The sequence below is a fragment of the Megalobrama amblycephala genome, linkage group LG3 (assembly GCF_018812025.1).
Source record: "Megalobrama amblycephala isolate DHTTF-2021 linkage group LG3, ASM1881202v1, whole genome shotgun sequence".
NCBI lineage: Eukaryota > Metazoa > Chordata > Actinopteri > Cypriniformes > Xenocyprididae > Megalobrama > Megalobrama amblycephala.
In genome coordinates, this window is record NC_063046.1 from 400,506 (window position 1) to 426,712 (window position 26,207).

Consider the following 26,207-nt stretch of genomic DNA (forward strand, 5'->3'; position numbering starts at 1 on the left):
CATAATTTATAACTTGACAAAATAAAGACAGTTCTTGTTTTCAATCTTTGTATTCAGTAAATTTCCACTGCGCTGTTTTCTCCTCTGGTGGGCGGAGTCGATGACATCTGAACACTTTATACATCTGTGAAGATGCTTCAAAAACTGAAACTTCACTGAATACAGTTCAGGTGTCTGAAGATCAGCAATACAGTGAGTATTTTATTACAAGAAACAAAGAAGACAACTCTAATAATTCAGTTTTCTAACTGCAGAATTCATGTGGTAGCCAGTTCATTGCAAAAACAATGCTTTTCTTATTTAGTATTTTTGTCTTGTTTCCAGTCAAAATATCTAAAAAATTAAAAAAAAAACCTATATGCTTTGACTAGATAATTAAAATGACAAGATATTTTTTTCTTGTCTTCTGGGATAAAAATCTAAATTAAGTGAGTTTTTGCTTAAAACAATGGGGTGAGAAAAATAATCTTATTTCAAACCGAAAAAACAAGATTCTTTTGCTTACCCCTTTGGCAGATTATTTTTCTTGTTTTAAGAAAAAAACTCACTTAATTTTGATTTTTTTTTTTTCTGAAAACAAGACAATTTTTACTGCTTTTGATTTAAGATTTTTTTTATATATTTGGAAACAAGACAACAAATCTAAGTAAGAAAAGCTTTTTTGAATTGTAAGAGTGACCTATGGTTTCTGTAGAAATCTGTCGCATTTAAATGTTGAGAGTTTCATAACTCATCAAATATATATATATATATATCATGATCACAGATTGTTTCCTGTTGATAAAATGAAATTAATGCTTTCATGTTTTACTAAGTGTGTTCTAAAATCTATGCAATGAGTGTTTTAAAGCTATTTGTTTTGTCTAAATTAGTTTAGCTAATAAAGCAGACTTAATTTTCACCAAAGTAATCTCTGTTTACCAGCTTCAAGCATCATATCTATTTATTTCCTGTAATGTGGGACTGATGGTGTCTGTTATTTAGAAGAGCTTAAACAGCATGTCTGCAGAAAGGTTTTTGTTTTGTTTTGTTTTTTTGTATGAAGTGAAAGAGGAAGTGATAAGGTTTAAAATTATGTTTTCCATATTTTATAGTGCATGTTTCTGTTCATTGGATAATCTTGTGCAAAAATTATAATGGAAATTTCCTCTTTTACAGATCTTTAGTTCAGCTAAGGAAAGAACAACAAAAGACAATGGAAAAAATAAAAACACCAATATAGATATTTTAATGTCATAGATGCACCTATTCATTTATTTTATTTAATTCTTTTTTTTTTTTTTTTAAATAAAAACAATTGACTATAATACTTTAATATGAGTGTGTGTAATAATCTAATAATTTCACATAGGCGAATAATCTGCGTCAAAGAGGATCTCAGCTCAGCAATCAGCCTTCAAATTATGCAGGTAATCTTGAAACAATCATATTTTTAATCACATATTGACCACAGAGACACATGTATCATGATCACACATGTAAATGATATGCAGATTGTTTTTCTAAACATGTAATTTTCCCTTTTTTCTGTTGAAACACGTAGTAGTGCCACTGCAGAACAATAGTGACATTAATATTGTCCTTCTGGGGAAAACCGGAGTTGGGAAAAGTTCCTCAGGAAACACCATACTGGGAGAGAACAGATTCAAATGTGGACGAAGTTTGTCTGCTGTTACAAATATATCTAGTGTTGAGAAATCAGAGATTAATGGCAGATCTGTGTCTGTCATCGACACTCCTGGGTTTTTCTGTACTAATCTTCCAAAAGATCAGCTCTCAGACGAGTTTGCGAGGAGTGTGTATCTTTCTGCTCCAGGAGTTCATGCGTTTTTATTTGTTGTACCGTTCGGCAGGTTCACAGAGCAGGAGGAAGAGACTCTGATACGAGTGCAGAAGGTTTTTGGTAAAAAAGTGCTGAAGCATGTTATTATCCTCTTCACATATGGAGATGAATGTGTGCGGGGGAGAATACAGTCAGAGATTGATGGGAATGAAATTGTCAAAAGAGTCGTAGGTAAATGTCAGAATTATCATGTGATCAACAACAGAGATCTGACTGACAGACAGCAGGTCGATGATCTACTGCTGAAGATTGACACGATGATAGAGTGGAACAGTTACTACACCAATGAGATGTACGAATGGGCACAAATGACCACATGGGAAAAATTCTGGAAAATGTTTAAGGACTTTTGTAATGCAGTGGTTGCATTTTTCCAGAATCAGAGTAACAGTTTTGATAATTGCTATTGGACACAAAGAATGAAGCCATACATGAGAGTCCATACATGATCAAAATAAAAAAAAAAATCAGTTTCTTTGCTTTTGATTTATTGCATAAAACCTGATTAATCGTACCCTAAATGTAGAACTGCCTGCTCTGTTTATTGGAGAAAATTACATATCGGAACAAAATGAAAAATGTATTAATTGAGTTGTGTAAGTATTGTGTGAGTTGAAAGATTCATTATAGCTATTGTACTTCCACATGTTTGAAAAGATTGTTGTTAAATGTTAAAACAGATCTTTGGCGTACAAGATGTATGGCTTTATCTTTACGTGTTTCATTCATTAAGAGTCTTATGTAAACATATCCTTTCTAATACAAAATATTGAGTCTTACAGACATTTTATGCCTTGCTGCATTGTTTTTTATTTTTTTTATTTTTTTTTTTCTTTATTTAAAGAAACAGGGACAGCGTACAATAAACATTAACCTCAAAGGGAGAGATGCATAGTACCGGGTTTTAGCTCAAGAGCTAATTTTCAGGTAAGGTAATTATTCAGCAGGCATCCATTAACAGCACCTTTCTGTTCATTATATCTCAACACTTTACAATTTGCCTATTTGAAATGATAGAATTGCTACTATAAGATAACTATATGAAATAACAAAAGTTTTAAAAACATCCTCTCTGTTGTTGTGGATTAATGCTGTTGCTTACATTTTTAATTATTTTATAATCTGATGCAGTGGCGTAATTTTGTTTTAAAAAGTGGGTGGGACATGAGTGTGTGTGTGTGTGTGTGGGGGGGGGGGGGGGTAACAACAATTACAGAAAACAAATAACATTACAACATACAGAAATCAATTTAAATAGTACAATGAGTTTAATTTATCAACATAAAGTCATGTTTAACGTAACTTACATCTACTATAGAACAATATATTGTTAGTCCCGAAATTGACCTTTTGCATAGACCTGCCCCCCTTTAGTTACCATTGCTTTGTCAGACAAGCCATGTCGATCTCATGAAAAATACACTTTGAACACGTCAACAGACAAGACAGAGCAGGTTACTTTTGGTATGAAACAAAGTCTCTGCTTTCAAATTTTATAATTTTTTTAAAGAAATTCAAACAATAAATACCGTTTTGTGGCTCATTAATGTGTGATTTCAAAAACAACACATATTAGTACTGTATCAATGGCAGTTCGGCCTTAATTATTGGCTTATTCTGCTCAATGAACTTGAATATTACTCAATAAGTGCCATAATTATTGAGGATTTAGCTTTCACTTCAGAATAGGGGGTCAAATTGCCTTTATTAGTACTGTATTAATGGTAGTTTAGCCTTAATACAGAACTTTTTTTATAGACTTTTTTATAGACATGAAAATGCACTATCAAAACTTAAATGGTTGTAATTCAAGAATACTTTGGAATATAGACATAAAGCTGGTATTTTTTAAATATCTCTCAATAATTGCCATAATTAATGAAGATTTACCTTTCACCTTGGGGGTCAAATAGTGTCTTTACACTATTTTAGCAATTTATAACTGAAAACCAGCTGTAATTAAACATAATTACTAGCTTATTGTTCAGTAAACTTAATACTGTGTTTACTGGTGTTTACTGTACATTCAGTTAATCATTAATTACAAGGTTAAACGTTTTGTTCAATTTTTAACAAGTAAATAATTAATTACTAGTTTATTTATGCTTAACTAATGCATAATTCAGTACCCTTAAAATGTACAGTTAATCATTAATTACTAGTGTGTTCATTCTTAACAAATGCTTAATTGTGAACAAGTTAATCATTAATTAATGCTTAATAATGCATTATTCTGGACCCTTAAAATAAAGTGTTACCCTTTTTTCACCTGGGAATGTGCATGTCCATGGGTGGGGCTGTGTGGGTGTGATAATGTGGGCTGGTGTGGTTACAGTGCCAGTTCTGAATTTTTGTCCCAGTCCGCCCCTGATCCGGCATTCAGTGATAAAGCGCTCTTCTGTGTGAACTGTGCACGAGCGCCAAGAGAGCACAGTTGCATGCCACTGATAACAGCGGCAACGTCAGCGAACGCTCAGCATGATTTCAAAAACAACACATTCCAGTGCCAGATCGCCTCTTATTTAACAAACGAATTAGATAAATGCTTTGCTAGTCAACTGGAGATGTTTCATGTGTATTAGGTACATCCATACCATGAGATGTTTCAAAAAGTGGTGGGGACGATATCGACCCTGGTGAAAAGTGGTAGGGACATGTCCCACCTGTCCCACCCATAAATTACGCCTATGATCTGATGGCATAATTTTGTACATGTACTGATATGTTTATGGAGTTCATTACATCTAGGACCTGACAGATACTGAAAAATGTACAGTTTAACATCTACAAGATAATAAACTGACAAGAATCTGACAACTGTCCTGTAACTTTATTTGAACCAGGCCCGGTACTAGGCTTGCTGGACTGGGGGGGCAATCACAAATTTTGGTAGGGCAGCATTTTCTAGGCTAATATTCATAGCTAACTTATTGTAACTGTTTTTTTGATTAATAAAGAATCGTCTTGTGGCTAACAAATTATAGGCTATAGCCTAATTTGTACTGGCTATTGCTTAGTAGGCTATGTGAATTATTTATGGACATAATCAGGGGTGGAGACAGACATTGTAAACTTTCGTGGCTTAGCCAAAATCTATATTTGTCCAATGACATTTTAATTTACTGACATGAAAGGAGCTTTTTTGTAGTATTCTTGGTTAAAGTTTATAAAATGTACATTATTTCCCACTGTAATTAGTAAAACTATGTTTGGTGTAACTCATCTAGGGGGGTCTGGGGGCATGCCCCCCGGAAGAAATTTTTGTATATTTTAAGGTTAAATGCATCAATCTGGTGCACTCTGGAAGCTCAAAACTGAGAGCTTCAACCCATGTACAGAGTGCAAATTGACCAAAGAAACAGCATTGTACCTGTTAATGAAAGAAGGCTCAAACATCTTTTTTGTTGTGATATAGAGTCTCAGTCTACATTGTATTTTAGGATGCCAAACAATTATTACAATAATATAATAATGTTTTAGGCCTATATAATTATGCATATGACAGTATTGTAACAAATGCACTCTAAAATAAATTACAATTTTTATTAGTTACTTTACACAACAGGGAAATTACAAAACTTTTGTACTAATTTCTAAGATAAAGCCTTGTGCTTTTATTTTGATCACACAGATCACCAGCTGATCATGTGAGTAAATGTGCACACTTCTCTTTAAAACACACATCACAGAAACCTCAAACCTGAAAGATTCGGGGCTCCAGCCCCTTTAGCCCACCCCTAACGCCGCCCCTGGACATAATGTGCGAATTATTCATTGTTAACGAAATTACTGAGGAAATGTTCGCTGACAGCTATTTCAGCATGCAGAAAATATGTTCGGCTGATGCAGATGTGATCCTCATCGTGATATTTTTTAGGCTAGCTTACTTGCTTGAAGATTAGGTGTACACTGACGTATTTTCTGATTAATGTTCGTTACTTCCCAGTTCGCACATTTTTGTGAGATTAAATATCATTATAAGCATAATATTCACTTTTTTTCTGTGAATAAAGTGGCCGATCCTTATTCAATAGATAAGACGTTTTTAATGTTTATGTATGCCTATTCATTTTTATTGTTGGCTGCACATTTCTGGGGGGGCACAAGGAAATTCTGGGGGGGCAATGCCCCCCCTAGCCCCCCCCCCTAGACCCGGCCCTGATTTGAACCTGCACTTTTCACTCAGAAATGACAAGTAAAACACTTTTGAAGTAGAAAATGGCAACGGTGCAATGGGTGTTTAAGCGATTGTACTGTCTAAATTAGTTTAGCTAAATTTTTACCAAAGTAATCTCTGTTTACCAGCTTCAAGCATCGTATCTATTTTTTTTCCTGTAATGTGGGACTGATGGTGTCTGTTATTTAGAAGAGCTTAAAAACAGGATGTCTGCAGGAAGTTTTTTTTTTTTTTTTTTTGTAACTCAAGTAAACAGTGCTTTTGTGTTTTCCTTTCTTTCTTTTTTTTCTTTTCTTTTCTTTTCTTTACGGTCTTGTAAAACATTAGTAGCCTAATCTTTGTAACTTTTTTATTTTATTTTATACAACCACTCTTTAAAAACTATGAATCACAGACTTAAATGAACAAAAATCAAAACGTTGTTGACATGTAATTTGATGTTATGTTTTTTCACCAACATGATCTCTGCTGTCTAACAGTTAGTGTCGGATCATATCACAGCAAACTAAATAAGAGATCACGTTGTTTTTATGAAGGCCATTTATTTATTGAATCTAGGCCTGCGTGTTTATGTTTTGTTTTTTTGTTTTTTTTGGTTCGTCTCGTTTTTCTCTTAAGACATGTTTGTTAGGATACTCTCAAAGATAGGCATTTTGACATAATTTTTGTGTGAATTTGTCAGTTTAGGTGCAAGACTTGAAAGAGAATTTGTGTGGCAACAATATTTAGTAAACAATGTAATGTTTATCAGAAATAAGAAAAGGTGAAATGCAGAGAAGAAAAAGAATAATATACAGAATATATATACTATACTATGAATTTACTATGAATTAAATGGAAATCAAATTAAATACAATTTATTGAGTAATAAAATATACCAAATAATGCCCAAAAGAAAAAGCAAAAACTTAGCGTGTGACTTTTAATTATAAACAAGCCCGAAATACACCGGGACTCTTATTTTGAAATGTCTGTACTATTGCAGGCTGACCCTTTAGATTCTTACAACTGTCTAAAACATTTTATATAAAGGCCATAAGACACTGTAATAATTCATCAACTTGAGTTCATTAGCAATTGCTTGGCATAAATCTGCGTTTTTCATTGATTGAGAATCATTTTGAAGCAGTCTGAAGCGCTGTTGCGCGAGCTTGTAGAACACGCAACAGCGCCCCCTTGTGACTTTGAAACATGCAACGCCCGTGGGAATGTTAAATCAAATAAAATTTTCCTGATAATTTACTCACCCCCATGTCATCCAAGATGTTCATGTCCTTCTTTCTTCAGTCAAAAAAAAAGTGCGTTCGTTCCGTAAGTAGAATAGGGAAGGCGTAGGACATACAGCGTAAGCTTTTTGAAGAATACAAAAGTGCGGTTTTGGCGGAAGCACGTGCAAGGTGATCATTTGTTTATATAAAGCATATACATTTAATTTTTTTTTTTTGAAAAATGACCAATGTTTTCACTAGATAATACCCTTATTCCTCGTCTGGTATCGTTTAAAGCCCTTTGAAACTGCACTGAAACTGACATTTTGACCTTCAACCATTTGGAGGCCATTGAACTCCACTATAAGGAGAAAAATCCTGGAATGTTTTCATCAAAAACCTTCATTTCTTTTTGACTGAAGAAAGAAGGACATGGATATCTTGGATGACATGGGGGTGAGTAAATTATCAGGATAAAAAAATTTGAAAGTGAACTAATCCTTTAAGTGTTGTGTTGCACACGCATGTCACGTCCTTTGCGATGTCTCGCGCATGACACGGCATTTTAATTTGGAAAAGAAACAGTAACACAAAACTGACGAGAAATAACCGTACTGTTTGTGGACGCAACCGTATTAAGGACTCAAATACAGGACTGACAACCGTATTCTGCTGCTGTATGAACGTGGCCAGAGAGTAGTGAGTGATGTAAATGTAATAGAGCTCCATCTATTCGAAAAAACATTTCACTTTGTTAGAGAGCACATGGGAAAATGGCGCACATGGAAAGATCGAGTTCATGAAAACGGAAATAAAAATATCAAATACACAAAATATGAAGAGAAAACACACTCTAGAAATCAATTAGTGTTCAATGTGTGCAATCCCCTTCATACATCGTCTAACATTCAGCATGAAACTCTTATTTTTAACTTTTAACACAGAGCTGCAGCAGAAACGACTCACCCACAGCAGTTCTCTCTAGCTCTGCTGCAGATCGTTTGAACTCAGTGATCTATAGCGCCACCAGCGCAGCCAATAGGAAGCGTGAACACATTACAGCAGGGACACGTTCAAGCTCAAACCGGTGCGCATGTTTATATGCATGTTGATGCTGTTTGGGCTGACATTTTTGACACACCCACCAAACAAGAGAAAACATATCTCAAACCCGTTGCACACCGTTTCCAGGAAACATGTCATTCAACCCGGAAACCGTAGCAAAACGTTGCGCACTGGTTTGAGCTTGAACGTGCCCCCAGATTTGAATTTAGCGGGCCGCAGGTTGAGAACCACTGATCCACACAGCTAGATCAATGAGCCGATTTGAAGTGTCACAAAATACTGAAATTATCGTACATTATGGAATTTTTTTCACTATTGATCGTACATCGTACAAAGGTCAAAATTATCGTACAAATACGTCTGGCAACACTGATCTCTGTATAAGTAGCCTGTTTTATAAGAGCAGCTCTGCTTTGTGTACAGCGGGAACCAAGGAAATGCTGCTGTTCCACAAGCGCCACCTACTGTCAGAGTGTGAATTTGCATTTTCATTCAGTCTGTCTGCTATTTTTTGTTTTGTGCAGGTGTCTAATGTAGCATAATTTCACAAAGCTATAAAGTCAGACCATGCTGTTTTTTTTTCTTCTGTATAACTTGAAATTATACATTCTAATTTAAATCAAATACAACTGCTTATGCTCAAAATGCAGTGGTGCCAGTATTGCAAATGCCTACATATATATATATATATATATATATATATATATATATATATATATATATATATATATATATATATATTTTTTTTTTTTTTTTTAAGGCCAGTTTGGCCTGTTATAGAACAAATAAACAAATTAGGAAAAAAAAAAAAAAAAAAAAGCTAAATTAATTAATAAATGTTGAAAGTATCAAATTTGCTCCAAAAAAATTGGAATTTATAAGAACTGTTGTCACGTGATTTCAAGGAACTGCGGTCATCAGATGTCTATATAAATCCAGCCGAGAGCTTTCATTTGCTATTTGAACCTCTGGAGGAGACAGATAACACACACACAGAGAGAGAGACATCAACACTCAGGTTTGACTTTATTTGCTTAATATGTTAAATTGTATCACTTCGATTTCCACTATTTTGTATTACAATTTTAATCATTTTTATTTTTATTAATATTATTATTTGCTTGATTATTCAACACACTATAAATCTAACACCCTTATCAATTTTATTATTTTGTTGTAGCTGTGGTGCTAACATCACACCAATGTGACTGGCATGTTTTACCCTTCTACAGTTTTTAATTGTAACAGTAGCAAACCCACAAGAGTAGCCAGGTGTTAATTTGCACTTTAATATTCAAAGTCTTACAGTACTAAGTGGCATACTTAAAGGTGATAAAGAGGATCTTTTCGTCGACTGAGAAACCAAAGACTGTTACTGAGTTTTTGAAATGAGCGTATGCGTAAGAGTTTCGAGGGAATGCCTCCCAAAACTCACGCACGAGTATCGGAACACGAGTGTTTACCACCGGCATTCGCTGTGTCGTGTTAGTGGATTCATTATGTCGGACTCACCGCAGGTAACTCATAATCTGCAGTTGTTACTCCTGTCAAAAACATTGCATGCGGCGCCTGTGGAGTGTGGAAAGTTACTGGAGCGCAGCCGCGCTCGTCTCTCACAAGGAACGTCATGGCAGTGATTGACAAGCCAGAGGGCCAATCGCGATGATCGCGTAAACGATTGGCTGATGTTTTTAAGGCCCTACCTCGTACACAGATGATGTATATTAATATTATTACTTTCAGTGCACCTAATAAATAGTCTTTTATCAGTTAGTAAAGACAGTATCAAGTAATATTGCAAACATGTATAAAACAAAACATCCTCTTTAGCACCTTTACTGTGGTGCACTGAAAATTATTGAATTAAACCAGCAGACAATGCATTTACTGTAAACAAGTTAACCATTTCAATTGCTTTATTTTTCCTTTTTTTAAATGACAAATGTGCAAATATGCAGAACAATTAACTACAAATAAAAAAAATAACTTAAGATAAACAGTATCTTCTTATAGAAAAAATGTAAAACAATGTTTAATTAAATACTTATATAAGACAAAATGAACAGATCCGGGGCTGTATTCACAAAACATCTTAAGGCTAAAAGTAGCTCCTAACTTGCATATTTAGGAGCACTCTTAGTGGTAAGATAAAATGGTTTGTGATTACGGCCCCAGATTGACCTGTAACAAGATAACAATAATACATTTATTAACATTAAAAGGATAGTTTTATCATTTACTCACCCTCATGTTGTTTTAAACCTGAATGAGTTTCTTTCTTCTGTTGAACATAAAAATTGTTTGAAGAACTTGGGTAACCAAACAGTTGCTGGTCACCAGTGACTTCAATAGTACCCAATATATTTCCTAATATGGATGTTGATGGGGACCAGCAACTGTTTGGCTACCCACACTATTCAAAATATCTTCTTTTTGTTTTCAGCAGAAGAAAATAATTAATATAAGTTTGGAACAACACGAGAGTGAGTAAATGATGACAGAATTTCCATTTTTTTCAAATCAGAACAGTACGCAAATTAAATATTTAACTGACCAGGCTTTAAGGCACATGCAAACAATGAACTTTAGTGATTGTGAATAAGTGCAGTGTGCAGTAGTGTAACTCTACTGCTGCGTTAACATGTGGTGCAAATGTACGTCGAGTTGTACGGTATTGGGACGAAGGTGCCAGAGCTGCAACTGATAGAATGTGCACTGTAAAAATCAAGCTGTCATTTCATGTGCCTTTGGGGCCCCCAAGTGGCGGCAGGGCCCTAAGCAGCTGCTTATAGGGAGGGCTGGCTCTGAGTAGGACTGATGGTAGGCAGGGACCACCCTAAAAAAGAGCTTGCATTTTAATGTAAGAACAGCTTTCATGTTTGTGTATGAAGGGGTGTCACTTGTAGTCAACATTCCCATCAGCAGATATTACCTTAAATCTCCACATATAATACACCAAAGCAAACTGTTTATTTGAGTTACGTATTCTGGCAGATGGAATATGAACTAAAAATTTAGCTTTCAAATCATGGTGATTTCATCAGACAGAACTTGCATTTATGTGGAAAAATAAAAAAAAAAATCAGCATACTATATTTAAGTTTAGAATTATTGAAATGTTTTTGCTTCCCTTTTATTGTTAAATGGTTAATTGTTTTTTGGTTTGTTTTGACATCCCCATTTATACATACATATGTATATATATATATATATATATATATATATATATATATCTACACCGATCAGGCTGATAATGTGTTAGAAGCAGGAAAAATGGCCAAGTGTAAGGATTTGAGCGAGTTTGACAAGGGCCAAATTGTGATGGCTAGACGACTAGATCAGAGCATCTCCAAAACTGCAGCTCTTGTGGGTGTTCCCAGTCTGCAGTGGTCAGTATCTATCAAAAGTGCTCCAAGGAAGGAACAGTGGTGAACCGGCGACAGGGACATGGCAGGCAAGACTCATTGATGCACGTGGGGAGCGAAGGCTGGCCCGTGTGGTCCGATCCAACAGACGAGCTACTGTTGCTCAAAAAGTTAATGCTGGTTCTGATAGAAAGGTGTCAGAATACACAGTGCATCATAGTTTGTTGTGTATGGAGCTGCATAGCTGCAGACCAGTCAGGGTGCCCATGCTGACCCCTGACCACCGCCGAAAGAGACAACAGTGAAGCATCAGAACTGGACCATGGAGCAATGGAAGAAGGTGCTGGTCTGATGAATCACATCTTCTTTTACATCACGTGGATGACCGGGTGCGTGTGCTTCGCTTACCTGAGGAACACATGGCACCAGAATGCACTATGGGAAGCAGGCAAGCCGGCGGAGGCAGTGTGATGCTTTGGGCAATGTTCTGCTGGGAAACTTTGGCTCCTGCCATCCATGTGGATGTTACTTTGACACATACCACCTACCTAAGCATTGTTACAGACCATGTACACCCTCTCATGGAAACGGTATTCCCTGGTGTCTGTGGCCTCTTTCAGCAGGATAATGCTCCTGCCACAAAGCTAAAATGGTTCAGGAATGGTTTGAGGAGTACAACAACGAGTTTGAGGTGTTGACTTGGCCTCCAAATTCACCAGATCTCAATCCAATCGAGCATCTGTGGGATGTGCTGAACAAACAAGTCTGATCCATGGAGGCTCCACCTCACAACTTTCAGGACTGTTTTGGCAGCAAAAGAGGGACCAATTAGGAAGGTGGTCAGAATGTGTGTGTGTGTATATATATATATATATATATATATATATATATATATATATATATATATATATATATATGAGCAATATCACACGAGTAACCGTGCGATATGGCTGTATATCAGCACGGCTGTGATTCGTCCTGATAATTACTAAATGTCAATAAATAAATAAATAAATAAATAAATAAATGCTACACATTGTATCTCTATATTTCCTAATTTTTGTTTTATTATTTAAAAACAAAACAAAAAAAACAATGATATAGGTCACCCTTTACACTTGTATGTGGGTTTACAAATATTTAACGAATGAAATGGATTTTAAAGAGCTTGTAACAAATCCTTGTAACTACGAGTGTAATATTGCGTTTATACAACAGTTCGATGGCACGAGTGTGTAAATAAATAAGAACAATAACGGAGTGTCTTTAAAACCCTCTTTTGTGCAGCACTACTTCCTTCCGCCACAGATTCAAATCCCAAGTCCCTTGCGGCCCCCAGACCCCAGTTTGAAAACCGTTGTTTTTCGAAAGAATAAATAAGATAGCCTTTGATTGTCATGACTAAGCTAGAAATGAATAGAAGAAGTGAGGCAAGACACATTTCAAACAAGCCGTTATTATAGTAGATGCATTTTAAACATGTATATGTACAGTGTTGTTACTGTTATTTGTCAACTGCAGGAAAAACATGAATTATTTGTGAACAGTTTCTAATTTTATTTTATAAAAACTCTTTATAATATGCTGTAATAACCAAGATTCAGGTTTATTGTTCACATTAATATATTTACAGATATAGAAGAATAGATGAAAATATTATGTATTTGTACATTAAGAAAAAATGTAATTTTTATAATTTTTATACTTTTTAATTTATATATTATTGTTATAAATTACTCTGTTATTAATGTGTAATATTATCTTTATATTATTATGTAATTTTAGGCTAAATATCAAAAATGGAGGCAAAAGCATTAAACTTGGTTGTACTGAGGACAATAGGAGCTGAGAAGAGTGCATCAGGAAACACAATACAGGGACAACATCCTTTCACATCAAAGAAAAGCACAAAATCCATCACACAAGATGTTGTTGAGCGGTCTGTTACTGTCTGTGGGTTTTCAGTCAATGTTCATGACACACCAGGATTATCTGACACAGTCATGTGTGAAGATGAGATTCTGCAGATTTATGGAAAGGTTTTTCAGAAATGTGAATCTGGTCCCTGTGTGTTTCTGCTGGTCATCAAAGCTGACAGATTCACTGAAGAAGAGAGAAAAACTGTGGAGAAGATTGAGGAGCTGCTGGAAGAAAAACGCTTGGAGAAAACCTGGATTATCTTCACTAATGGAAAACAATTGGTAAAAGAAAACAAGACAATAAAAGAATTCATTGATGACTCTGAACCATTGAAGACATTTGTTCAGAAATACAATCAGAGATACCACGTGGTCAACAAGTCAGAAGAACATAATGTGGCACACAATAAAATGCTACTTGCAAAAATGATCCAGACAAATTTGGAGTTAAAGGGTGAGTCTTAATATCAAATGTTTAACAAAAGTTTTTATTTGAAATGTAAAATTTTATTTGAATTTTTGGACATTTTAGGCAACATTACCCAAGACAGAGGAGAACCCAACAAATTCAAATTTCTTCCTCTAGTATGCAGTAAATTCCCTGATGTTGAATTGCTCAGGGTTCATATGGGAACCACCAGCAGTGTGTTAAATGCAGTGTTTTGGTGTTACTGCTGGTGGTTCCCATATGAACCCTGAGCAGTGTTAATTCAACATCAGGGAATTTACTCTGTATAGGTTTCCAGGTTGTAATTAATAAAATCAAACTACTAGTCATATAGTTAATGCATTTATTCTTGTAAATTATTGAAATAGTCTGTTTTCTCCATTATACAGCATCAGAAGGAGGGAGGCTACTCAGACGAATTCCTGCCATTGAAAACAGTGCTTCCAATGAACAGCACACTGCTGCCAGTCTCTCATCCAGACGGATTGTTCTTCTGGGTAAAACTGGTGTTGGGAAGAGTGCATCTGGAAACACAATACTGAAGCAGAAAGTGTTCATATCTAAGATGAGAATGAATTCAGTAACCAGTGTTTGTTCAGAAGCTCACTCCACTGTTTCAGGCAGATCTGTGTCTGTAGTTGATACTCCTGGATTCTTTGACACAGAGATGAAACATGAAGAGTTATCTAAGGAGATAGCGAGAAGTGTTTATATATCCAGTCCTGGACCTCATGCTTTTCTCATTCTGTTCAGAGTAGATGACAGATTCACTGAACATGAGCAGCAGATTCCTCAGATTATTGAGATGATGTTTGGTCAGGAGGTGTTAAAATACTCCATCATTCTCTTCACTCGTGGAGATCAGCTAGAAGATGATGAGACAGTAGAGGAACTCATTAAGGAGAAAAGTGCATTAAGACATCTAGTTCAGCAGTGTGGAGGCAGATTTCACGTCTTCAACAATAAAGATCAGAATAACAGAGAGCAGGTGGATGATCTACTGCAGAAGATTGACACAATGATAGAGCAGAATGGAGGAGGACACTACAGTAATCAGATGTTTGAAGATGCTCAGAAATTCAGACGAGAGAAGGAAGAGAGGAGACAGAGAGAGGAAGAAAAGAGAAAACAACAAGTGGAGAAACAAATACAAGAGGAGCTTAAGAGAACTCTAAAGTTAGAAGTACAACATGAAAGTGAATTTGATAAATTTTATATGCACTATGAGCATAGGTTCAGCTTTTCAGCCTTTGTAATGAGTAAACTGGGAAGCATGAGTTTTGGTGCATGCATTGGTGGAGCTACTGGTGCAATTGCAGGAATTCCCGCTGGCCCTGCTGGTATAGCTGCTGGTGCAATGCTTGGTGCTGCTGCTGGTGCTGCTGCTGGAGCAGCAATGGGTGCAGCTTTTAGCTTGTAATGTGGGACAAATTCTCATGGCCGCTAGTTTAGGGGTTCCAAAATGACAAAGATGTTCAAAAAAAGATGTCCACACATCACCCCATCCTCCACCACTGGTTCATGTTTCAATCTGACAAGGGGCCCATCTGAAGAAAATGCAATCTAGATATGGTTTTAATGTTATTTGTGTTTGTTTTAGCTGTTCCACATTTGTGTTGGGTGATATATAAATCATTTATTTTTATTCTTATTAACCATATAGGTAGCAAAGAAGAGAGATTTTTCCCTTGTAAATTCTGAAAAGAATAGTCTTTCAAAGCCTTTAACTTTTTTAAGAATCTTAAAAGAATCATTTAAAAACAAGTATTTTGAATTTTTCATAAGTTTATTTGTTAATGTCTTTTGCACAGTCCCGGCACCACGAGGGGGCAAAAGGGGGCATTGCCCCCTCAGATCTGATTTGTGCCCACAAGTAGCAAAAGCATCATATACTAGATGTGCTTTGCTCTAAATAATTACAAAATCAAACCAAATTGAGTGTAAATTGAACAGCAGGTACATGATGACAAATTAAATCTTAAAAAAAAAAAATCTCCATAAACATGCAGTTAATTCCCAGACTCTTTTTGTCCAGACACTCATTAAGAAAAATGTCCATACCATCCTTAATTTGTAAGCAAAACACTAAAGGCTCTTTGGCCAGTTGTCTGTCATCATCCGTTTCAGCCTGTGAAAATTGAAGAAGGGCTTGTTCCTGGTCTTCCTCTTTCAATATCAGAAAGCACAGCTCTTCCACTAAAGCCTTGAAGACTTTTGGTTGTTGTGCAGCCATTCAAGTGCAGCGCAGAAGTCTTCTGTGATCCGTGGCTCCTTCATGAGAGAAGGGTATACCTATATATACTATATATACTATATTATATACTTATAAGTACACATAGTTAATTAATAGGGATGTAGTTAATTAATAATGTAACAGGAACACATTAAAATAAAGGGTTTCACTTTATTTAAAGGTGTCTTATTACACTGTAGTTATACATTTAAATACTAAGTAATATTAAGTAACTACATGTACTTTGTTAATTTCTTCACTGGCAAAACATCTACCATCAGCAGTCAGTTCTCAGCTCCACACACACAGGAACAGAGACCAACCACATACACAGCCACACACCTCCTCTCTTCATTCTCTCCTCACTTACTGAGACAAAAGTATCCAAACTCCATATACACTACATCACTTGGTCCCATCATACAGGCACATGGTTTCTCCTACCATTGCTATGCTGATGACACTCAGCTCTTCCTTTCATTTCATCCAGATGATCCAGATGACATCTCGGCATGGACGAAGGAACATCATCTGCCGCTCAACCTGGCTAAGACTGAGCTTCTCGTCTTCTCTGCCAATCCGACTCTAAATCACGATTTCAGTATCCAGCTAGGCACATCCTCAATTACCCCATCAAATTCGTCCAGAAATCTTGGAGTAATCCTTGACGGTCAACTGACCTTCAAAGACCACTGTAACGAGGTTAGTAGATATGGGAAGAAGGAGGCGGGAACCGGCGAACATTGAACAAAAGTTTAATACCAAAATAAACAAAGAACAAAACGAAAGTAATGCCGGCAGACCCTCGCGGACGTCTGCCGGCCACACAAACATAATAAAACATAACATAAAGTCCAGGCCTGGTCCTCTCTCGTCCTCCACGGTCGTCGCTCCTCCTTTTATGCTCCCGGAGCTCCTCCGTGAGAGACTCAAGGCCGGTGCGCCTCCCAGGTGTAGCTCGTTAACTCTCGCGCCACCGGCCTCGCGCCGTTCCCTCACGGCTCTCGCCCGCCCTGGTCGCCACATACCCCCATCGCCCCTCGCAGGCCGGGGGGGTACCTCCGAGACTGCGCTCTACTCCCCCCCCGGGGCCTGTCTCGGCGGCCGCAGCACCTGGGGGTAAGGACAGACGAGACGAGAGAAAGGAGACGGAAGCAAGGGGAGCGACAGGACGAGAGAGGGGAGAGAGGAAAAAGAGAAAAAAAAATTCTTGGTCCGGTTCCCCGACACACTGCCGCTCGGTCCTCAGCCTGCCAGAGGCTCTTTCTCGCGGTGCCATGCGGTGGCACTGGACGCTCGGTGGACGGCCCGATCCTCGACCGCCTCCTGGCGGCCGGCGATGGCTCCTCCGGCTGAGGGCAGCCGGCAGCGAGTCCCCCGTCCCCTGCTCCTCCCCTTCATGGCGGACGGCAGCAGGCTCCGGCCCACGGCGGACGGCGGCGACTCCTCCGCTCCCTCCAGGTCCAGGACGGCAGCCACCCCACCTCGTCCCAGGAGCACGGCATCCGGGTCTCCGTCCCACCTTTCACAAGGCTCCAGCACCACCGCCTCGGGCAGCCTCTCGCGGTCTACACACACTCCCGCGCTGCCCGAACTCCGCAGCACCGCGATCCCCCTCAGCAGCGAGGGCTCTTCGACAGCATGTCCCTCCTTCCTCCCGGGTTTCGGCACCAATGTAACGAGGTTAGTAGATATGGGAAGAAGGAGGCGGGAACCGGCGAACATTGAACAAAAGTTTAATACCAAAATAAACAAAGAACAAAACGAAAGTAATGCCGGCAGACCCTCGCGGACGTCTGCCGGCCACACAAACATAATAAAACATAACATAAAGTCCAGGCCTGGTCCTCTCTCGTCCTCCACGGTCGTCGCTCCTCCTTTTATGCTCCCGGAGCTCCTCCGTGAGAGACTCAAGGCCGGTGCGCCTCCCAGGTGTAGCTCGTTAACTCTCGCGCCACCGGCCTCGCGCCGTTCCCTCACGGCTCTCGCCCGCCCTGGTCGCCACATACCCCCATCGCCCCTCGCAGGCCGGGGGGGTACCTCCGAGACTGCGCTCTACTCCCCCCCGGGGCCTGTCTCGGCGGCCGCAGCACCTGGGGGTAAGGACAGACGAGACGAGAGAAAGGAGACGGAAGCAAGGGGAGCGACAGGACGAGAGAGGGAGAGAGGAAAAAGAGAAAAAAAAAATTCTTGGTCCGGTTCCCCGACACACTGCCGCTCGGTCCTCAGCCTGCCAAGAGGCTCTTTCTCGCGGTGCCATGCGGTGGCACTGGACGCTCGGTGGACGGCCCGATCCTCGACCGCCTCCTGGCGGCCGGCGATGGCTCCTCCGGCTGAGGGCAGCCGGCAGCGAGTCCCCCGTCCCCTGCTCCTCCCCTTCATGGCGGACGGCAGCAGGCTCCGGCCCACGGCGGACGGCGGCGACTCCTCCGCTCCCTCCAGGTCCAGGACGGCAGCCACCCCACCTCGTCCCAGGAGCACGGCATCCGGGTCTCCGTCCCACCTTTCACAAGGCTCCAGCACCACCGCCTCGGGCAGCCTCTCGCGGTCTACACACACTCCCGCGCTGCCCGAACTCCGCAGCACCGCGATCCCCCTCAGCAGCGAGGGCTCTTCGACAGCATGTCCCTCCTTCCTCCCGGGTTTCGGCACCAATGTAACGAGGTTAGTAGATATGGGAAGAAGGAGGCGGGAACCGGCGAACATTGAACAAAAGTTTAATACCAAAATAAACAAAGAACAAAACGAAAGTAATGCCGGCAGACCCTCGCGGACGTCTGCCGGCCACACAAACATAATAAAACATAACATAAAGTCCAGGCCTGGTCCTCTCTCGTCCTCCACGGGTCGTCGCTCCTCCTTTTATGCTCCCGGAGCTCCTCCGTGAGAGACTCAAGGCCGGTGCGCCTCCCAGGTGTAGCTCGTTAACTCTCGCGCCACCGGCCTCGCGCCGTTCCCTCACGGCTCTCGCCCGCCCTGGTCGCCACAACCACATTGCGAAGACAGCTCGGTCATGCAGATTTGCACTTTACAACATCAGGAAAATCAGGCCCTTCCTAACAGAACATGCAACACAACTTCTGGTCCAGGCTCTGGTCATTTCTAGGCTTGATTACTGCAATGCTCTTCTGGCTGGACTGCTATCATGCACAATCAAGCCACTACAAATGATTCAGAACGCTGCAGCATGTCTTGTCTCCTCTTCATCTCTCTTTGCTGGCTACTACTTGCAGCTCGCATCAAATTCAAGGCATTGACACTCGCTTACAGATCTACCACAGGCTCAGCACCCTCCTACTTCCACTCACTCTTACGAGTTTACACTCCTACCAGAAGCCTACGCTCACTAAAGGACCGAAGGTTCGTGGTACCATCACAGAGAGGCACGAAATCACTTTCCAGAACATTCTCATTCACTGTTCCTTGCTGGTGGAACGATCTTCCTGCCTCCATCCGGAATGCAGAATCCCTGGCAATATTCAAAAGACAGCTGAAAACTCATCTCTTTCGTGAGCACTTAACCTCATCCTAAAAAAAAAAAAAAAAAAAAAATCTTATACCTATCCTTTCACTTCCTCTAATCCCTCTCTATTGTAGTTTATGATACTCTGAGCACTGCCTAAAACTTGTATTGTGAGCACTTCTTGTCTATTTGCCTCGTCATGATGACTCGCTTGTTGTATTCCTCACTTGTAAGTCGCTTTGGATAAAAGTGTCTGCCAAATGAATAAATGTAAATGTACTTACTATAGGGTTAGGATTAGTGTTTGGTTTGGTTTAGGGTTAATTGCATGTAATTATGCATAATTTATAGTTATTACTATAGTAACTACATAACATATGTAACAATTACACTGTAAAATAAAGTGTAACCTTACTTGTCAAATGTTGTACAAATCAAAGGCTGTTACAATATATCTTTGAGTGTAAAAGTGCATATAGATGCTCAGATACACAGAAACAGAAACAAGTTTTTGTCAGCATAGTGATTTATTTAACGTGTTTGGGAGAAACCCAGCTCCTGTGATAAATATCCTCTATTTAAACAGCTTATTAAAATTAATATTGTGCACATAGTGTATTAAGATATTCTAATTACCATGTCTTAATGAAGAAAAATAACCATAATCTCTTACAGGACAATACATAGAGACTAAAGAAAGAGGCGGAAGAGAAAACAGAATATCAACATGTCCAGCAGAGAATGTTCTATGAATGATGTTAATACAATAGAGACACTAAATAAAATAGAATTACTTGCAACATTTTTTGAAGAATGTTCAAAATGTAAAAAAGGTCCTGTATAATAGCCTGAATCAAATCCTTGTGATTTATTCTAATTTAGTTGTGCTTAACGAGCAATGCAGAGATGAGTGTATAAGCTGATTCACTCAATCACTGACCACACAAACATACACACACCTGAGAAATAAAGACACTAACCGGGAAGTTTTGGTTCTCAGTTAATAGTGTTAAGATGAGTTTTTGTTTCTTGCAACTGTCACCATTGGCTTGCTCAGTTAAAGGATTAGTCCACTTTTAAATAAACTTTTCCTGATAATTTACTCACCCTCATGTCATCCAAGATGTCCATGTCTTTCTTTCTTCAGTCAAAAAGAAATTAAGGTTTTTGATGTAAACATTCTAGGATTTTCCTCCATATCATTCATTTCAATGGGCACCAGACAGTTGAAGGTACAAATGGCAGTTTCAGTGCAGCTTCAAAGGGCTTTAAACGACACCAGATGATGAATAAGGGTCTTATCTAGAGAAACGATTGGCCATTTAAAAAAAAAAAAAAAAAAAAAAGTTTAAGTTTTATAAGCACAAATGCTGGCCTTGCTCTTTTCTCCGATGCGCGTTTGTGACGTCACGTAATACGCAATTACGTTGAAAAGGTCATTTAACTCCTCACGTTGCACCTCAGACAGTCCATCCTGGTTTACTTGCACTGGAATTGACATTTGCTCAGGCTGATTCTCCATCTTAACACTGCACTGCATATATCGCTTTCTTTTTTTCAAAACAAAAAAAAACCTTTCAAAATAAAGGTCCTTGAATACCTCCACACATAATTTTATGCTTCACACAGATCTTCAACAGGTCACTGAAGTCCCTTCCTGCTTTAAATGCTCCATCATCATTGACTTCCATAATATTTTTTTTCTACTATGGTAGTGGCCCAAAGCAGCCTGGTAACAAACTTTCTTCAAAATATCTTCATTTGCATTCAGTAAGTACACAGAAATTTATACAAGTTTGGAACAACCTGATGGTGAGAAAATGATGACAGAATTTTCATTTTTGGGTGAACTATCCCTTTAAGATGATCTTAAGAACACCCTAGTGTACTCAACTGTGCTATTTTGAGACACCATGGATATATGTATTTAGTTACTTGTAGAGTTGTAGTACACTTAAACCCATAGTGTACTACAAGTGGTAACTAAATACATTTTAATACAGAGATAGCATGTTAAATGCACATTTTGTTCATATTCATGGTGTCTCAAAATAGCACAGTTGAGTACACTTAGATGTTCTTAAAAAGTATTAAAGAAGAGTTTTTTGTATATTAAGTACAAAATTAGTGCATGAAAATAGAGCACTTTAAGAACATTATGGAAGTGTACTTTTTTTTTTTACCTGGAAATGTGCGTGTCAGTGGGTGGGGCTGTGTGGGTGTGGTAATGTGGGCTGGTGTGGCTACAGTGCCCCGATCATCAGCACTGGCACCCCCAAGTGTGCGTTCTCTCCCCACTGCTTTTCTCCCTGTACACCAACAACTGCAAAAGACCCCTCTGTCAAACTCCTGAAGTTTGCAGACGACACAAGTCTCACTGGCTTCATCCAGGATGGTGACATCATTCAAGTTCCTGGGCACCACCATCTCTCAGGACCTGAAGTGGGACAATCACATTGACTGCAAAGTGAAAAAGTACAAATACAACTGACTTAAAGCCACAAAGCCTGAAATCAACTGCAAATAAAAGACATTAAATCTCTCCATGAGATCTCAGCAGAGGATGATTAAACAACTCCACAAACAGCATTATCAGACATTTTGTTTTTAAATGTCAGTATAGTTTCAATCAGACTTTTCTTATATAAAGGTAAATGTCAAGTCATCATTTCTAATCATGTAAGAATAATGACTGTTCTCTCTTATTTCACAGGAATTCAACATCTGCTGTGTCATCTTGGATTCAGGAAATTTCCATTCTGACCTCTTTTCTGTTCTGGTGGGTGGAGCTGATGACATCTGAAGAGTTTATAAATCTGGGATCTTTCAAAAACTGAGACTAAACTCACACACTTACAAGTGTCAGAAGATCAGCATTGCAGTGAGTATTTTTACATCTTTACACTTTAATAGCAGATTTAACATGCTTGTTTGATGTTGTTGTTGTCTTTCTAGTCAGTGTGTTATAAAAAGATAGAAGTGATAGATGTGATAATTCTGCAGCTTAACTAAACATGGAGCTGAATGAGGGGATTTCATGTCATTATGAAACTGAGTCTGAGGTGTGGCTGAGGAAAATTTTTCTCAGAGCTGCTGGAACAAAAGATGAACAAAAATGACAGTTTAGTGTTCAAAATCTGTGAACTGGGTGTTTTATTATGATTTACTGGGTAAACATGACTTAAGTTTCACTAAAGTTATCCCAAAGTTATCTTCAAGCTTTATACCTGTTGATATGAACATTTCAGTAGATCTGACAGCATTTCCTGTAATGTGGAATAATGCTGTCAGTTATTTGCATGTTAAAGAATATCCAGATAAATTCACACCATGATAAAATCAGCTGGACATTTCTTGTCTGGAGATCCAACAGCACAAAAACATGAAGTATAAAGCTCTGAAATTTGTTTATTGAATTTTGTGTTTAGTTTTTGAATAGAAAGGAATGAAATATTTCTGTTCACTGGATACATTTGTGCAAAATTATAATAATAAAGATTTGCTGTTTTTACAGGTCTTGCAGCTCAGCTACGAACAGAACAACAACAGACAATGGTATAAAAATTCAGACATTTTTCATTATAGAAAAAAAATGTTTGTCATGATTTAATAGTTTATTATGAATGTGTCTGATAATCTCACACAGGCTGAGAATGTGCGTCAGAGGAGGAATAATGCAGGTAAATCTTGTATTGACCACAGACACAACACAACATGATCACACATGATATATAAACAATGTCCAGATTGATGATGTCTCTTCCTGAGTTTTTCTGTCTTCCTGTGGGAACATGTAGAAGCTCCATCGGAGAACAATGGCAACATTAATATTGTCCTTCTGGGGAAAACCGGAGTTGGGAAAAGTTCTGCAGGAAACACCGTTCTGGGAGAGAACAGATTCAAATGTTATTATTCTCTTCATGTACGGGGATGAATGTGTGCGGGAGAGAATACGGTCAGAGATCGATGGGAATGAAGTTGTCATAAGAATTATCATGTGTTCAACAACAAAGATCTGACTGACAGACAGCAGGTCAATGATCTACTGCTGAAGATTTACACGATGATAGAGTGGAATCAAGGATTCTACACCAATGAGATGTATGAACGAGCACAAATGACCACATGGGAGAAATTCTGGAAATTTGTTCAGGATGTTTGTGATGCTATAGTTGCATTTTTCCTGAACCCGTGTAACAGATTTGATAATATCTCGATAAGAAGACTGACGCAATATACGAGAGTTTGTACATAATCAAAATCTTTCTTTGCTTTTGATTTATTGCATAAAACCCGGTTAAATAAAACCTAAATGTGGGACAGTTTGCTCTGTTTATGAGGGAAAATTATGCATCGGAACAAAATGAAAATGTATTAATTAATAATTGGTGGTCTCTGTGTGTGAGTTGAAAGATTCATTATATTTTAGCTACAATGTTCTTCCACACATTTTAAAAGATTGTTGTTAATTGTTAAAACAGATCATATTTGGTCCGCAGACAGTATGGAATACAAGATGCAATACTTTATATGTACATGTTTCATTTATTAAGAAGAGTTTTGTGTAAATATATACTTTCTAATGCAAAATATTGAGGCTTACAACAAACATTTTAATGCATATTCAACAGGCACTTGTTTATCCACAATATATCTACTAATATAGAATATTGCTTTACTGTAAGAAAAATTTGAAATATGAAATAACTTTGTCAGAATTTTACAGAACATCCTCTGCTCTGCTGCTGTGGTTTAATGCTGGTGCTTATATTTTTTATGCTTAGTGGTTTTCAAAATGTCCTTATATTCTAACATATTATTCAGTGTAATTTTTGTACAATATTTGTACTGACAAATATACAAGTATAACTCTGACAAGACCTTATGGTCCTGACTTTATTTGAACCTACACTTTTCACAAATGACAAGAAAAACACTTCTAAAGTAGTTTTTTTTTTTTTTTTTTTTTTTTTTTTTATTACAGTAGACTATACAATAATTGTCTAAAAACTATGAATCACAATAATAATAATAATAATAAGCATTTATTTTAATTAATAGCAAAACATTTACAAATTCATTATAATTCATTGTTATATTATTAGTAATGATGATATTGCTCCTGGTGCAAAATTTTTTTGACCTGTAATTTTGTTATTATATTTTTTTTTTACCAACATGATTTCTGATGTGTCAGATCATATCACAGGAAACAAAATAAGAAAAAGCATTAAAAAAGATCAAGATGTTTTTATGAAGGCCAATCATTTATTGAATCTAAACCTGCATGTTTTGTTTTTTTTGTGTGTGTTTTTTTTGGCTCACGCATATGTACCGGTGACGACGACTTCATTGGAGTGCAGTATAGTCCTTTGTGTATACTGTATGCACTGTAATAGTGTATATTGTTAATACAGTGCATGTTTTGTCTATTGTGTATTATGCTTGTTATCCACACTGTCATGCTGTGGAGATTGCAGATTTTCACCACCTCTAGATTGTTTGTTGTTTCAATTTTTTTTTAAATAATGTGTATTTGTGAAAAGAGCTATAGAAACAAACCTGACTTAACTTTACATTATTCATTCTAATTCCTCATACATTCATACGATCAGCTGTGACTTTATGTTCTTCTTCCAGTGATCGGATTTGAGGATGTCACCATAGAGCATATTAAAGGGTTAGTTCACCCAAAAAATTAAAATTCTGTCATTTATTACTCACCCTCATGTCCTGTAAGACCTTCTTTAATTTTTGGAACACTAGTTGAAATCCGATGGCAATGACATTTCCTCTGCCTCAGGGTGGCAATACAAGGAAAATGAATTGGAATAAATAGAAGAACATCATATAAATTAGGGATATATACTGTATAAATGTTGGCAATATTAACTGTGGTGAACAACATTACTGTGGTGAAAACACGAGACAGGACAAAGCATTAATATGCTCTGATTACTCTTCGTCAACTTTAACTAGTTTAAGGTTGTTTCTTTCAAAAAGCCTACAAGATAATCTGAATGAATTGTAAGACTTGATTTTCCTGCTAGACAAAAACTGAGATCAAGCGCCCTGCAATAAAGTAAGAAAACTTTAATCTGGAAAGAAGATCATAAGAAGTAGCAAAGGACAACGCCTTGCCCTCACAACATCTACAGGATGCAACCCCCCCACACACACATAAACACACACACCCCCCTTCCTTCCCTTCCCCCTGACTCAAGTCACTGAAAGTTCTTCAAGACATATAATGTAACTTGTGTATCTATTGTTTTTTCCTTTCATTGCGATTGGTAAATGGTCTCAATTTCACAGCAGTCAATGGTATTATGAAGAAGATTGAAAACTAAGGAAAATTCTGTCTTCTCTTTGGGTGGTGCCTTTTATGAAAACCCACTTCTTTCTTGTCCAGGGTAGAACAAACTGAAGGCGCATGAATGAAGGAGCAGTAGGCACTTCATCTGAAGACCTTTTGATTTCTGTTTA

At 38.0% G+C, this 26,207-nt stretch overlaps 2 protein-coding genes across 4 annotated transcripts; both read left to right on the forward strand.

Moving 5' to 3' along the window:
- The first annotated feature begins 117 nt into the window (after positions 1-117).
- On the forward strand, positions 118-2,909 carry LOC125264216 (GTPase IMAP family member 4-like). The gene is made up of 4 exons (XM_048183420.1): positions 118-192; positions 1,159-1,198; positions 1,352-1,409; positions 1,544-2,909. Exons 2-4 carry the CDS (start codon positions 1,196-1,198, stop codon positions 2,290-2,292), a joined length of 810 nt encoding a protein of 269 aa, XP_048039377.1. The 5' UTR covers positions 118-192; positions 1,159-1,195; the 3' UTR covers positions 2,293-2,909.
- LOC125264214 (GTPase IMAP family member 8-like) lies at positions 164-25,003 on the forward strand. 3 transcript variants are annotated; one of them, XM_048183416.1, is made up of 9 exons: positions 164-192; positions 1,352-1,409; positions 13,444-14,031; positions 14,415-16,311; positions 16,749-16,960; positions 22,435-22,602; positions 23,236-23,276; positions 23,368-23,401; positions 23,519-25,003. In XM_048183416.1, exons 3-4 carry the CDS (start codon positions 13,458-13,460, stop codon positions 15,443-15,445), a joined length of 1,605 nt encoding a protein of 534 aa, XP_048039373.1. In that variant the 5' UTR covers positions 164-192; positions 1,352-1,409; positions 13,444-13,457; the 3' UTR covers positions 15,446-16,311; positions 16,749-16,960; positions 22,435-22,602; positions 23,236-23,276; positions 23,368-23,401; positions 23,519-25,003. The 3 variants fall into 3 exon arrangements, with proteins under 3 accessions (XP_048039373.1, XP_048039372.1, XP_048039371.1); XM_048183415.1 differs by lacking the exon at positions 164-192 and adding an exon at positions 1,159-1,198; XM_048183414.1 differs by lacking the exons at positions 164-192; positions 1,352-1,409 and adding an exon at positions 9,210-9,311.
- Positions 25,004-26,207: the final 1,204 nt, after the last annotated feature.

Excerpts from the sequence above, each read along its gene's own strand:
- LOC125264214 (XM_048183416.1), top strand. The coding sequence starts at position 13,458 with ATGGAGGCAAAAGCATTAAACTTGGTTGTACTGAGGACAATAGGAGCT. Across the intron at positions 14,032-14,414 it reads GACAAATTTGGAGTTAAAGG|CATCAGAAGGAGGGAGGCTA; the intron begins GTGAGTCTTAAT and ends TCCATTATACAG.
- LOC125264216 (XM_048183420.1), top strand. Across the intron at positions 1,410-1,543 it reads TCAGCCTTCAAATTATGCAG|TAGTGCCACTGCAGAACAAT; the intron begins GTAATCTTGAAA and ends TGAAACACGTAG.